The sequence below is a fragment of the Melanotaenia boesemani genome, chromosome 8 (assembly GCF_017639745.1).
Source record: "Melanotaenia boesemani isolate fMelBoe1 chromosome 8, fMelBoe1.pri, whole genome shotgun sequence".
In the NCBI taxonomy this organism is placed as follows: Eukaryota; Metazoa; Chordata; class Actinopteri; order Atheriniformes; family Melanotaeniidae; genus Melanotaenia; species Melanotaenia boesemani.
Window position 1 is genome coordinate 30,279,470 of NC_055689.1, and position 15,627 is coordinate 30,295,096.

At 38.9% G+C, this 15,627-nt stretch overlaps 1 protein-coding gene across 2 annotated transcripts in view; it reads right to left on the minus strand.

The window, feature by feature from the left end:
• The window catches only part of LOC121643841 (receptor-type tyrosine-protein phosphatase N2-like), a 252,573-nt gene that overhangs the window by 177,920 nt on the left and 59,026 nt on the right, over nucleotides 1-15,627 (minus strand). For both annotated transcript variants that reach the window (XM_041991400.1, XM_041991399.1), the window contains exon 10: nucleotides 5,793-5,879. In XM_041991400.1, the coding sequence (XP_041847334.1) occupies nucleotides 5,793-5,879 (87 nt within the window). The remainder of the gene's footprint in view (nucleotides 1-5,792; nucleotides 5,880-15,627) is intronic.

Consider the following 15,627-nt stretch of genomic DNA (forward strand, 5'->3'; position numbering starts at 1 on the left):
TGTTTGCTGCCTTTTATCAAAGCAACTGTAAATTCCTTACACTGTAACTTTCATTGTATCTTATTTTACTTTAGCTTTGTCTAAATTCTCTTATTTCTTTTAAAAATTTGCTTTAATTCTTCCTCTGCAGCCTGCTGTAATGCTTTTAATGTTTTATCTAAAGCACCTTGAATTGTCTTGTACATGAAATGAGCTAACAAACTTGTCTTGCCTTATTAAAAGCAAATCATAAAAAAGCCCGACTGGAATTCGCCACAATGCATACTAAAAAGCCACAAAGCCTCTGGGAGAATATCCTATGTACAGATGAGACAAAACTGGAGCTTTTTAGCAAAGCAAATCGGCTCTACATTCACAGACGCAAAAGTGAAGCATATCAAGAAAAGAAGACTGTCCGTAGTGTGAACCATGGAGGAGGCTCGGTTATGTTCTGGAGCTGATTTGCTGCCGTCTTGAATCAGTGCAAGGAGCAATGAAATCTCAAAGACTATCAAGGCTTTCTGCCTAGTCCGAATCAGAATTCGTTTACCCCAAATGAGGCAGACTTTGAGCGAACAGCCTTGGATTTGAATAAAAAAAAAGGCTGGTGTGAATGTGCCCTTATTCCAGAGGATACAACAGCGCCATCTCTCTAAAGGTACAATTAGGAGTCACATTCACTGTGCTTCTTTTTCATTTCCTGCACATTAAATGTATCTTCCATCCATTCGTTCTGTTGAGTGCTGAATTGTGAACCAGATCAATTGAGGCTCGAAGTGCACATAATCAACCCCCTAATCATGTCCAACATGAGGGTAGAATCAGCATCCAGACATCCAGCATCCAGTTTTTAAAGCTGGAAGCCTCCAAACTGGCAGCATGTCCAAATACAGACGCCAATTTCTGGTTTTAAACATTTGGGCCAAAATAACTTACGCAATATCATTACTAAGTTTTGACAATGTATTTTCTTAATACTAGGGCACTGCTGGTTCTAACTCCTTATGGGACAGAAACCTGCCTTTGATGTTGTCTAGCAACAAATGCAAATTGTAATCAGCCAAAGGGATGCTGAGGATACAAGTTTTAGAAACTATGGAGGGCCAGGAGGTGTCAGTCACACTTAGACATGTTTTATAACATAATCAAAGAACAGCAGCCAGACTGGCTGTACTCTCCTCACAGACATCCACTGAACGTCTCAGCTTTGCAGAATGTCTTCTTTAGAGTCTAGAAAATTCACATGTGTGACTTTATGAAAGAAGAGAGATTAAGTTTTGATGAGTGAGTGGATAACTGCCTTGGTATCAGCTTATAGGATGGTAACTGGAAGACTCAAACAGTAGCAGAAATTTTTTACCAGGCTTGTTCATAGTGAATCAAAACAGCAGGATGGAGAGGCCAGAGGAAGGTTTCATGTTGGGATTCAACATCAAATACAAAGAATTAACTCCTGTTGATTACAGCTTAAGTCTTATTTTAGGATGATCAGCAAAAAACAAAACCACTGCGATGTCTGCCAACACGGCAATGATAATTTGCTGTGCACAAAAAAGGCACAAAAGGCCACATCAGTCAGACTTGGAGGACACTTTTCTACCCAAACTGTCCCATCTAATTGAACATAATTTAAACAGATTGTTGAAATCATCTTGTGTTTGGAGAATAATAGGCCACAATAACAATTACAGCTTGTGAAAAAGACTATAGGTGAACTTCAGGGAGGAAAGTACGTTCCTTCTTTGTACAAATTTTTGCTCATTCTGTACTTTGTCACTTCTTTGTCTCGTCTTCCCAGTCAATTCTGTTCCAACATTTCCTGATTTGAGGTTCTACATTTTTCTTTAGTGTGTAACAAAATGATTAAAGATATCTAAAAACAATAATCCTAAGAGAAAAATTGGAAGCAACTTGAACATTTCTCTCCCTAAAAGACAAAATACCATCCAACTATTTAAGGAACATGAAGACATTTCAGAGCAGAAACTGAAGGTAAATCTGATCTTGGATTGATAGATGGAAATCCTTTAGAGGTAGCATTTCCAGAACGGCTCCAGCTTTTTCAGATTTTGTAGTTGTGCTTTGATTTATAATTTTGCTTGAGTCTTGAGAATTATGATCTTGTAGATGTTATAAAAGTTGTTACTTTCTCAAGTGGAAAGTTCAAAAATAACTTTGGGCCTAAGGGGTATGATATTATTTTAACTTAGTCATTTTGACACTACTATTGTACAAACTCCCCTGCAGGATGTACACTCAATCTTAATCCACTCGCTGCCCTTTGCTTTATGATCACCAGTGTTTACATCCCACAGGAGGACCATCTCCTGTTTACTCATGGTTGAGTCAAATCGCTCTCATACCCCCAAAAAACTGCTTCTGCATACTTTACTGTATTCAAACGAAAAGTGCAATGACTTTTGACATCACTGTTTTTAAGTTCTTATGCATTTTGTTAAACTTTAAAGTATTAAAATGATTGGATGAGCCTTGGTTAGTGGGCAGAGCAGCACAGTACCGAAGTTGCACCATAAGTGAAGACACAAGCAGGATCAGTACCATCATCACTAGCAACAAACTGCACACATGCACATTCATGGCATTCATTCACTGCAGGGTGTTTCAGTAAGATCACCACATTTACGTGTGGGGTATTATTGCCATTAATAGGCTCCTCAGCTGTTATGTAGTTTATTAAACACACTTAATATGTGTTCATGCATTATTCTAAAGGGCATCTGGTCTTATAACAGTCCAAACTTGCTTTTATGCAGCTTATTTTAAGCCTTCTACAGCAACTCATTAAAACTTGAGCATTATGAGCATTTGTTTGAGTGTCAAAACTTTCCAATTTGCCTTTTACTCAAGAACTACCTCTGAGACTTCAGCATGAGGTCTTCAGCAGCTTCAAGGAGAGATGGGATTTATGGCCCTTTGAAGGGAGCCGGATCTTGAAGAGCCATTCAAAAGACTGGCTCATTCTTCTTTTTATTTATTTATTAAGAATTTAATCAGGTATAACATTTTTTTTTAAAAAGGAAATTATCACAGGTAGCAATTATATAGGTTAATATATTAGTTTTGAATTTTCCTTTGGTTTGTGTTTTCATTGTGAGATTGTTTTTTCCTTCACCAAAAACCTTTGCAACAACAAAAACTATTCTGGCTACAATTAAGTTCTGTGCAAAAAAACTTTACCACAAAATTTTCCAAGCAAATAATTAAAATAGAATAATGGAGCATGTCGGACATTAGACTCCCATGATGGCACACGCGTGTCACATGAAGCCAGCATGGATAATTTGTAATTACAAATGAACGGCTCACAACTGTGACTCTTTTACAACCAAGAACCTTGTACTTTTTGTACTTTTAGATCCAAAGTGTTACATCAAAAACTGTGCAAAATCTCTGAGGACAATACAGATGCCAGTACAGACAGTATAATCCTTCACTGTGTGTTCAACTTTAAACCCCTGCAGTAGCATTCGTTCTGCTGCTGCTGCTGTTCTCAACTCACTGCAAAGTCACCTGTGATCTGAAACAACTCAGCAGGCCACAAACCAATAGAAACCAAATAAGCAAAGACTGGCAAACTAAAAGAGAAAAATCAATCAAACATAGGGAAAAAATGCAAAGAGACCGATACAGACGATGAATGCAAACACAGAAGTGGATAACGACATTGGGAGTGAAACAACAGAAACGGTTCAGGCAGAGTTCAGTCTCGTTAATAAATGACGGCGGCAGCTTGAATTCAACGTGTCAGTAATGTGGATGAGCGGTACACATTGCTTTTTTACCCCCCCGCTCCCCCCAAGAGCATGAAATAATGTTGACAGAATGAAAATAAGGCCACATCCTAGGGTTCTTGCTCTGTGAGGGCACTGTGTTCTTCTTCTAGTATTAAAGCCTTGTGCCTCTCTGCTTTGATCCCACCAGTTTGCCCTTTCTGATCCGACATGCTGGGGGGTAACTGTGGAGGAGCCAAGACCGCTCATCTTCTAAAGAGGGAACATTCGAAGAGTTTTAGTATGTAATGCTTCCCCTTTGAGGAAAAATGCCGCCCACTCGAGCCCACAGGTAGAAACTGGTTGTTGTCGGGAAAGTAAAGCACACTATGGATCTTTTGAGTCATCTTCAGACCTTTGATCCTGCTGTGTTTCTAGTCTGTGGGTAGAGTTTGTTATAATTTTAAAATGCTGCTGAATTGATGTTTTTCTTGATGCAATTCTTGCTTCTATTTAACCGCTTGGCTGTCTGACAGCTGGGAAGGCTGCACGGCCAGGGGCGCCGTTACACCACAGGGCAAAGTGGGTTTTAAAAGGACATTACAAGCATTTAGATGCTTTATTTTTAGGTTTCTTACAGAAGAAACTGTTTCAGTTTTCACTCTCTGAGCACTCGTATCACTCTCATGATGTGAAGACTTTCCTATGACAAAAAAAGGTCCCATAAGGTAAATTATTTTAGGGACAAGACTTGGTTCAATTAGATGCTATACTTACTGTCAGGAAAGCTGTTACAAAGAAGGTAAATCTAAATAAATAAGACAGCAACAATCTGTACAAATCCTGAAATTTGTGGATGTTTATTTAGCATTCAGGTTCTGGAAGGAAGAGACATGTGTCTCCCCAGCGAGACTCTCCAGCTCCTCCTTGGAGATGCCAAGACATTCCCAGGCCATACTGGTTTATCAGACTATTATTCTAATCAGGTTGTCGCAGCTTCTACAGCATATCAATTTACTCTCAGCTGTGGCTTCCCCTTTAACATTACTTCCCTAAAAATGCATCTTCACATTGTGGCAATGTGGTGACTAATATCATGTTATTTTACATAAAATACAGGTTTGCATAAAATTTACAACAAGAAAGACAAAAAGAGGCTGTTCTGATAGTTCATATAAAAACATTCTTTAGTGCCCTTACTCATGTCCTCAGCCATATCAGTGTTAAGCAGTGACTGCTTAACATTTATTTGTTCCCTCAGACCCCCAGAACCAAGTAAGATCCAGGATCTTTAGATTTTAGCTGCCACTGTTTGGAGCAGCTTCAGAAACACTGCTGCCATCTAAGGCTTTGAGGGCCTAACTGCAGGAAGTGATCACACTGAAGGTCAGAGATGTGGGCTAAACCACCAGCCACTGTCATGCTCAATATGTAATAACTTAATCTAAAAACTACTATCAGGGTTTAGTCTGGTTAAACTTAAAGAAAAGGCCATAAATGTAAGGAAAGCAGTGCACAATTTTTCTGTTTCTGTTTGTTATTGTTTTCAGGCTGCAAAAGTTTTGGAATATAAATGGAATTTTAACCCTGTTTGGCATAAAAATACTAAATCAGATATTCAGTATCAAAGCAACAATCACAACTTTTTAAGCTGTGTTCACAAAAAAATGATTATGCATTAAAACCGACCTCATATTTGCAGCAGTGAGGGGTCTGTAGAAAAGTTTGATAAAATATAAATAAGCCTCCAGCTTTAAAATATACAACAAATGCAGAGTCCCTTAGTCCTGCATTATATATAATAACCAACATAATTTATTGGCATCTTTAACCATAACAGGTGAATCAAAATAATTTATCAAAATACCCCCCCCCCAAAAAAGTATTCAGAGCAGCAGCATGTGGTGGTTCATTTTCACAGTAATCCATGACACAAGCTGTAGGCAAAATGTTCATTTTCAGACTCCACCGCTCATTCTATGAGAACAAGCAGCATTAACAGAGCAAACAGAGGACCTCTGGGACACTCTGGCCCCGGAGGTCCTCTGAGTATAAAATAGCAGAAACAGCAGCTATACGTACGAGAGCTCTGCAAAGTCAGTCATCTGGATATTTGCCCGCCGAGCCAGAATCTCCATCAGGTGAAGGCCTTCATCTGTCTGGAGCCCACTGATGATGATGACGAAGAGGCAAGGAGGCCGAGATCAAGGAAGAAGAAATGAAACGGAGGTATGGAGGTCAGGGGCAATGGTGGAGAGGGTAGGGACAATGAGAAAAATAGCAAATTAATTATTACTGGATCAAATAGCACCAAAAGAAACTATTCACAATGATTAACTTTTTATTTCACATGGAACAAAATACACATACAATCTGACAAAATATTTTTTTTAAACCAATTTTTAACAGAAACAGTCAACCACAGATAAAAGGACTACTTTTTGGTTGTTTTATAAAGAAAACAGTTTTAGTTGGATACCTCAAATTGTACTGTACCCATTTCGTTTCTGACAGATGAATGGAAGAGTGTGAGAAACAGTCCTAACAGCAGAATCTAACTTTACATGGCAGATGCTCACAAAGAGAAATCTGAGGTTTTCATGATGACGTTGAGCTCACCGACAGCAGTTAGAGAGAAAATGCTGCCATATGAAATAGAGCTTTTCCACAAAGCTTCCAGGTGGGGTCTGAAAGGTGTGAGGCAGAGAGGTTGAGAGCGAGGTGAAGAAGCTTGTAGACGAGAGCTTGTTATCGACACGCCTCATTCTCAGTTTTTTGGTTCTGACCAGAAGTAACAGGGTCACAGCCCAAACACAACTACAATTTCTGAGTCAAGAATGAGAATTTCCTGCTGTGTTCGCAAGTTGAGCCACCAGATGAAAGTCAGACCACCTGAAGAAAAGCAAACCACTTCATCCCCAAGTCTGACCTGCTTTAGCAACTTTATATGCACAGACTTTGCCTACTGCATCTCGACTAAAACATTTCTTACTGGTATATTTGTTCAAGAATTACTCCTATTTAAGCTTAGTCATAAAAAAATCTCAGTTGAAGACATTGCATCAAGCTAACTAATTTCTGCAGGTTAATTTAGACTGGGGAATGAATTTTGATAGAATTTCATCTTAAACAGCCTAAGAGTTTAATTTATACATTGAAGGTGGAAATAATCTGATTTGTTAATCCAAGTTAGCACTGGTTGACATATTTTCAAGTCAATTGGATATTAACTTGTCGGTGACGGTGGTGTGGGGGTGAGCACCGTGGCCCCACAGCAAGGAGGTCACTGGTTCGAGCCAGGGGAGGGGAGATTCAAATAGTGTTCTCCCTGTGTATGCGTGGGTTCTCTCCGGGTAATCTGGCATCTTCCTACTGTCCAAAGACATGCATGTTAGGTTAATTGGTCACTAATTCCTCCCTAGGAGGGTGTGTGAGTGGCTGTTTGTGTCTCTGTGCTGGTGTGTACCTTGTCTCTCACCTGTTAATTGCTGGGATAGGCTCCAGCTTCCCTGTGACCGAAATGAATGGATATTAATTTGATTATTGATCCTTAAAGAGACATTAAGTTGCTTTTTATAATTCTAGTAACTGTAGCTTACAGCTTAGGAAATACCAAAAACATCTCAGAAAATGAGAAAAGCGTGAAAACGTTCAATGTTGAAGCCGCTAAGTGCCACACTTTAATCAGCAAATTAACCCAAAACACATGCAAAGGACTCCTGAGCATGGGCTTCAAATGTCGTATTCCTCTTGTCAAGCTACTCCTGAACAAAATATGTCAGAAAAACATTAACTGGTCTGTTGAGCAGTGTTCCAACGTGCTCTTTTCTGATGAGAGACAATTTTGCATCTCATTGGAAATCACAGAGTCAGAGTCTGAAAGAAGAATGGAGAAGCAACAATCCAAGACACTTAAAGTGCAGTGTGAAGCTTTCAGTCAGTTTTGAATTGGGGAGCCATGTCATCTAACGGTGTTGGTCCACTGGGCTTTTTTAAGTCCAGAATCAATGCATCCATCTACCAGGAGATTTTAGAGCACTTCATGCTTCCTTCAGCAGAAAAGCTTTTTGGGTGTGCTGACTATTTTCCAGCAGGACTTGGCCGCACTGAGACAGTAATTCATGCAAAAGGGGCTCAAATCAAGTACTGAGTTCATATGCATGCCTATACTCTTCAGATGGACAACATTTCTATTTTTAAACCCCTTTTTATTGATCTCATGTAATATTCTAATTTTCTTAGATTATTATTTTTGGGTTTTCATAAGCTGTAAGCCACAATCATCAAAATTATAACAACTGCTTGAAGACAAGAAGCTGATCTTAATTGCACATATACTATGCTTATAGTTTACGCTACACTGGAAATATAATGAGACTAATGTGACAAACTTATAGCAAATACATCAACATTTTTTGTGCATTTGCTACCATTGATAGTATATTTGCATTTCTGAATATGTTTAGTAAATATAACTATAGGCTTTAGTGTACTAGTACATAGACTGTAAAAGGTAATAAATTATAAAAGCAATAAATTATAACGGCAATAATTCCCAAAAATTTCACAGTAGAACATCAAGACACGTTTTGAGAAAAGTGCATTGAAAAGACACTTAAAAATATCATTTAATCTACACACAATCTTAACTTATCACCGCAATGCATGAAACTAGTGTAGTAAGAGTCAACTCTCCCCTTATTTTTTCAGTGGCAGGTTAATTTCTGCTTCTCAGATCTGTGTTTGCTCTGCAGCATTTCACAACTTTACATTAACCAGTTGGTGCTGAAAGGTTTGTCATAAATCCAGCAGCCCACACATGCTTTTAGTGAATAAATACAAGCTTTGTTAGTGCAAAGTTTAAGTATGACACCCACAACAGCAAACTATGAGAGACTAACAGCATGATTGGTTGCAGTTTCTCCCCTTTTCTCCAAACATGGCACTGTGGGTTTACTGTTCAACAGAAAAATGCTTGTTTATGCAGATAGATTATTATTAGCAAACTAAACATTCACTAACTTACATGGAACATTTAACTGCTAAAACTACAGCATGTTGCTATAAATTTACAGTAAATTCACATAAACTCATTAGTGTGTAAACCCTGACACTTCAAGTCAAGAGTGCAACTGGCAGAGACATGGAAGCACAGAGAATTAAGTAGTCAATTAAAGCAGTCACGATGCATGCACAGCGCCAGTGGAATGAGGAGAGGTTGTGTGTTTGCATCTGTGTGCTGGGAGACCATGATTAAAGCTGCAATCCCAACTCAAGTCTAATTGCTTCCCATCTGCTGTGGCCTGACCTGACCTCCATCCAGCCTTTTCTGCTGAATTCAACCACATCACGGGCCTGCACACACCTGCAGGCTGCACAGTATCAACACCAAGATGAAAGATCATCTTCATGGCTGATGGTGAAGATGGGGAGGAGGGAAATTTCATCCATTTTGTACAAAACAGACCATTTTGGACATGTGCAGCTTATCGCCATCCATCCATCACTGATGCTCAGCATTTGCAGGATTTCTTTTACATCAAAACAGCGTTTTTTTGTCCTCTGGTATTATCATTTGACTCTGCAAAGAAAACAATCAGCCTTGTCCTGCTGTTTTTATTGTTTGTGTACATGCAACAAAACAGTTTAAACATTTCTCTAAAATACTTTCTTCTCAGAACATGGCATGCTATCTTTTAGGGATGGGTAATTTTTCATCTTAGATGAATAGTGTACCTATCGTACCTATAATAATACAAGTAAATGCAGAAAAATATTTGGAAGTGGCAGGAATTATGAAATAGAAAAACTAGAAAAACACAATATGCACTCCCAGCGCCTGAAGATCGCAACAGGTCAGGCCTAATTGTTGTGGGAAGGCTCCAGTTATCACATTTATTAAGTGAACTTTGACTTTATTAGAGGACAACATTTATGCCGACACTTTAAAATTAGAACCAGCTGAACATTTTTTTTATAAATAGCAAAGTCAGTCTTTTAATCTCAACCAATAATCACACCTTATAATCAATAGACAGGCTGAGCTCAGTTAATCAAAGTACCTAAACTGCGATATTATGAGATATGATCATCACCAAGAATTGCTTTTCATGCAGAACACAAATGCTCACTGCAGCACAGATGTTTTCATCCTGATCTTTCCCCCTGATAAACTTCTACATCCCAGTCAAAGCGGAACCGTTGTGGAACATTCAGTAACTAACCTGCACAAGCACTTAAATTAATTAAAGTACATTGAAAAGGCTGTGCGTGTCCAACCACAGTTATCCTGTTTAATTATGTGCAACTTAAACTCTGTAAAACAAAGGAAACAAAAAAACTTAAATACTGTCAGTAAATGTAACTGTGACTTATAACAATCAGGATGAGTCAGGCTGAGTTTAATCCAGCTGTAAATGATGCCTGCAGAAGGACACACACTCGTGGTTGCTGCAGCGATTGCTATGTTGCTAGGTCTCGTCTAATTGCTGGAAACATCCTGTCTGCTGGAAGTGGTTGATTCTTGCAGCGCGACACCTGAAACATTTCAATCTCTTCATGTTATTACTGAACCACTTTCTAATGTCTATTGTCCGAAGTTATCAGTCTATACTAATATTTCAATCGAACTAACCAATGACGCAAAATGTTATATCATTTACACACACACACACACACACACACATATAACTTGAATATCTTGAGGCAAGTTTTCTCAGTGGCATAAATCACACAGGAACTGATCATCATAATAAATTAGTACAACTATGTACAAAAAAGTCATAAATGAAAATTATATTTAAAAGTATATAAATTTAAATAAAAAGGCTAATTCCTGATGGGAGGGCATGATTTGTGAATGGGTGGGGCAGGGCCCACTGGGGTCCAACCATAGCTGCAGGTCTGAGTGTTTCTCTACCACTGGGCTGCTCAACTAGCATTTTACCTTCTGCTTCATACTTTGTATGCACATGCATCATTTTCTATTAAAAAAAATGAATAAAAAAAAGACAGCTTTCACAGTAGAGATGGCAGCAATGAGCTGAATTAAACTGAGATTATGAAGGAGGAGACTGAATTCGTAACCAACCCTTTCTTCTGATAAGAGAATACAACAGACTGGAGCCGACTCACACGACAATAAAACCTGATTGTCTGTAAATTAAAGTCACTGACAGCCGGTGATTTTTCTTTTCTGAGCCCGGAGAGCCAAAAGCAGCTTCAGCAGCCCAAAATATTCTATGAATCAGCTTTCTGTCATGCAGAGAGGCTGCCACAGATCTGACACCAGTGATCACTCTGCCTGCTGGCAGATGCCGAGCACTGATAGCTGCAACGGAGACCTCACAGCAGCTTTTACATCAGCACGGCTGTGATCCCGCTCAAACACTAGACTGGAACAGCAGGATTTCACCTTGTACTCAAGAGCTTTGATAAATTTGACTCAAATTTTCTAACCAATCTGATTGTACATATTTTTGTTTTTAATGTCAAATGCTAACAAAGAAGTCAGCAGAGTCCAGCATCCCTGCTGGTGGAAAGCAGCTAAAACATCTTCATTGCTGCATAAAGACAAAGGTACCTGAAACAAACCTGGAGCCAAAGGTAATAGTTTCTAAACCTAAGCAAATCCTGTTTGTACAACAACAGACAAACAGTTCGTAAATGATATGCCATGGTCCCCTGAATGCAGCATAAAGTTTTACAGCTAAAACATCTGAACAGTTATTGAACAAACGCTTGGTGTCTAGAGGATCAATCAACCTCTGGTGGATCCTTTGACTTCTAAGTGACACCATCATATGCAAATATGCTTCATGACATTAGGAAACCATGGGGTTTTGCAAAGGGAAGTAAAACGTCTACACGTGCTTCCACAATATTTATTGGAATCACCTCGGTGCAACAAAAATATTTATTGGTCTATAAAACTTATTTCTGGCATTTCGTAGAACAACGAAATGTGAACAAATGTGTTTTTGTGACAGGCTGCTAGATAAAATATTTTTCCATGTAAACACTGCTAATGCTGCACCTAAGGACACTGGATCCACTTGCAGATGAAAATATGTTTGTCCTGAAGAACTCTGGCCACTGACGGCCAGTGTCCATTCACAACTGATCTTGGCATTAGATTTAGATTTTCAACTGGATTGAAAGAGTTGTTAAAGTACTCTTGTCTGACTCTTAAGAAGCAAAATATAAAGAAATGATTGGCCAAACACTGGTACATGACACCCTACAAAGAAAATGTATGAAAGGATAAATGAGTGAAAAAACAAAACAAAAACTACCAAAAACATGTAAAGCAGTGGGAATTTCTCTTTTGTTTCCACACTTCATGCTCTTAGTGATGAAATCTGTTATTGCCTCCTGTCTGGCTGAGGCTAACTTTAACCTATCAGCGTACAACTCATACAATGAGAACGCCACACAGAAACATGCATGCTACCATAAATCTGTCTCTAATGTCAAATAGCATAGAATTTTATCTCTGCATCACCTTGGGTCACAACAGCTTTGGCCAGTCAGTACATACATTTTTTATTGCAATGACTACTGCATGGCCAACATTACCCGTATCAGTATGACAGTGCAGGGATCAGTGGCATTTTAATGCATTCGTGTTTGTAATTAGCTCGAAGTGTATTGCATCTGAATATGTGCTTATTAAATCTGTTTATTTCAGAGCAAAATCCATTCATTGATTGGAAGCATATTGTGGAGTTATTATATTAATTGTGTGACCGAGAACGTTGGCTGCCTGGAAAATATGACCACCAGAGAATCCAGACACACCATCAGTCGAGCTCCAGCAGACTGTTAGACACCAACCAAGCATACAGAAAGATGTAAAAGTAAACCACAGAATACTGTTGATTTTAGGAATTAACAAAAGAAATTTCAAGTTAGAATTTTGAAAATAATTAGGGAATTAATGTTCCTGTTTTTAAAGTGATGACTCGGATAAGGTGTGTGGGAGTCAACACAGACAAGGCATTTATGGGTTGGATGTTTTTCTCCAGCTGTGATGAATCACTCTTCCTACTTTTCACACTCTGCTTACTCTCCAGGCTAAGAGGAAAAACTAAAACCCACAGAGTTTTATTCTGAAGATGTTCAGCTGTCACCTCTGACACAATGCCAGAGGATCAGCATTTTGAGCCATTAGATCTGTGGACTCTTGTATACACACACATTTTAAAATGCAGTCAGATTCATTTAATTCTTTTCAATCTGCACATAATTCTCATATTGATGAAGCAAAATGAGGTACCGGGAGGTTAGTTAAATTCTTTAAAAAAATAAATAAATATTTACATATGTATTTTTTAGCTGGTTACTATGAATGTGATCTTGGACCTAGCCATTCCTCACTAACAGCCATGGAGCAGTCTAATGGGAGTTAGCAGAAAATAACCTAAAATCACTATGAGAAGCAAAAATTAAATCTAATGGCATAGATGTTTAGTCCCTTAGCATCAACTCGTGTCTACAGTAAAACATGGGAGGGCAGTATCATCCTGTTGGATACTTTTTTTTTTTTAAGCAACAAAGAAAGGGAGTTTAGTCAAGGTCGAGGAAAACAGTCTTCTTTAATTAAAACATTTCTTCTATGAAGGACCTCAAGCCAGTGGAAGCTCAACATTTGAACAGAGGTTTCTGAAAATGTCTGCGAAAGTCCTGCAGAGAAATGCCAGAGGAGACCTGAACCCAGTGGAACATCTAAATATGTGCACCAATGCTCCCAATTCAAAGCGGTTACGCGTTCAGTTTTTTGCCAGGAGCAGCAGGAGAGGAAAAAAACTTGTGCCAAGGTATTTCAGTTTTCAGCTAATTTGTAAATTTCTCAGCATACTACCAGAGGGAGAACAAGTACCACTGGTGGTAAGTGTACCACAGTTTGAGAATGGTTCCATACACTCGGTTGATTATCTCAACTTTCAGGTAAAACACAGCCGAGAATTTCTACTTTCAGAAAAAGCCACACAACCTATGGAAGCTTGGAGGGTTGTGGAAGGTAAAGAAATAAAATGTAATTCATCAATTCTCCTGCATCTTAGCATATGCCAGTGGGAAGGTGATGTAGTGCCAGATTTTGAGATTCTCCAACATTTACAAGTAATATTGAAGATAAAAAGGTAGATTAAATAATAAGGAGCACATCTGATGAGCTTATGCTATGTGCAGGGCTGTGCACATGCTCATATAGGCGAATCTTTGTTTACATCTTTTTGCGCATGCGCGTGTGGTTGGGTGGCAAGAAGACCTGTTGAGATGGCGGAACCTGCTAGCATAAACAAGAAAGTAAGCGGGCGAAATCCAAATTATATAAGTACGCTAAGCTCCGAAGACCAGAGGAGGTTTAGAGAGAAACTAAAAATTTGTGTTGCAGACAAAATCGAACAAATACAAAGCCCATATGAAGTCTGGGATGACGAAAAATACTGGTCTGACTCACCTGCATCTTGGCCACAGATGTGCTAGGGAGATATTTATTCTTATTTAGTTGAAAGCCCTGGACCCTTCACCCACGAGAGGTTAAAAGCTTTTAAAAGCCTCGAAGCTTATAACTATTTTGTTTCAAGAAAGGTTGGGCCAATCTTTTCGGTGAAACAAAAATCAGTGGTCGTGCTCGTCAGACCCGGCCAAGCAGTGTCACAGCGTTATTCGCATCTTCCGTGGGTGATCGCCCAAGAAAACGGTGAAATAATCACATGTCACTGCGACTGCAAAGCCGGGTAAGGCTTTATTTATCAGTGCCTTTGAATTTTTCATTTTAAATCTAATGACTGTTTTTCAATTTTATTGGTCCTGTTAACTATAATTTAAATGGCGTTTGGTCTATCGTGAAAAACGATAATAACATCTTACAAAATTTTTCTTTCAAATCCAGTCTAGGAGAAACATGCAGTCATGTAGCAGCTTTAATGTTTAAAATAGAAACAGCGGTCAGGATAGCACTCACAACAGCTGCGTGTACCAGTGAGGCTTGCAGGTATCAAAGCACGTATCATAGCACGTAACCATTTCCTTCTTTTTTCGGGGTCTTTTTCGGTGGGAATGCGGAAAAACTTTTTGTTGGGCCCCCAACGAGCCGTACAGCCAATCACACAACACGAGTGAACCATGTAGTAGATCGCCCTCAAACTCCAAACGCAAAGAAATCCAGCTAACAGATGCAGCTTCTTGCCACCCAATACCGTGATGCAATGCGGCAAAAGGTAAACACTGACGTCACAAAAGATTCGCCTATAGGCTAGATATCTGTGGATGTGACGTGACAAAATACTTAACACAGCCTTACAAGGTCTACTAGTTTTTATAATAGGCTTTTATTCAACTTCCTAATGCACACAAAATATTTCTTGCAGTTGAAAAGCTTTATGCTTATGTTGTTAAGGCAGCTGGTTTAGTTTATAACTGATTCAATTCAAGCAAGATGCAGCTGTGATGCAGAGCAGCTCTTGAGAAAAGACTCAGGCTTTGAGTTCATCACTTCTATCATAATCTTTAAGGCAAAGTTTGGTCATTTAAAAGGAGGGTGAAGGAAAAAGGTCCTGTTTAATTTATAAATATGCGGTGCATTGTGCTCTAAAAAAAACATCATTTAGTGCATAGGAGCTGTTACTGTGACCTCCACAACCACATCACAAAGATGTTTTTCTTTCCCCGCTCTGATTCAACATTTCTGGATTCTCTACAGAGTATCTTTCAATGACAACGAGACCGAGGGACTGAAAGGAATGTGCCACAAAGACTTGAGGGCTTCACCTGCAACAGAAGTTCCACAATCAACACAAAAGCAAGGACTTCGAACAACCTTCAACCCAAAACATCAGGAATAGAAAGAAAACATATGAAAATATGTCTGTATAAGAATGAGGTATAAGGATGTCGATAGCTGTGTTCACTC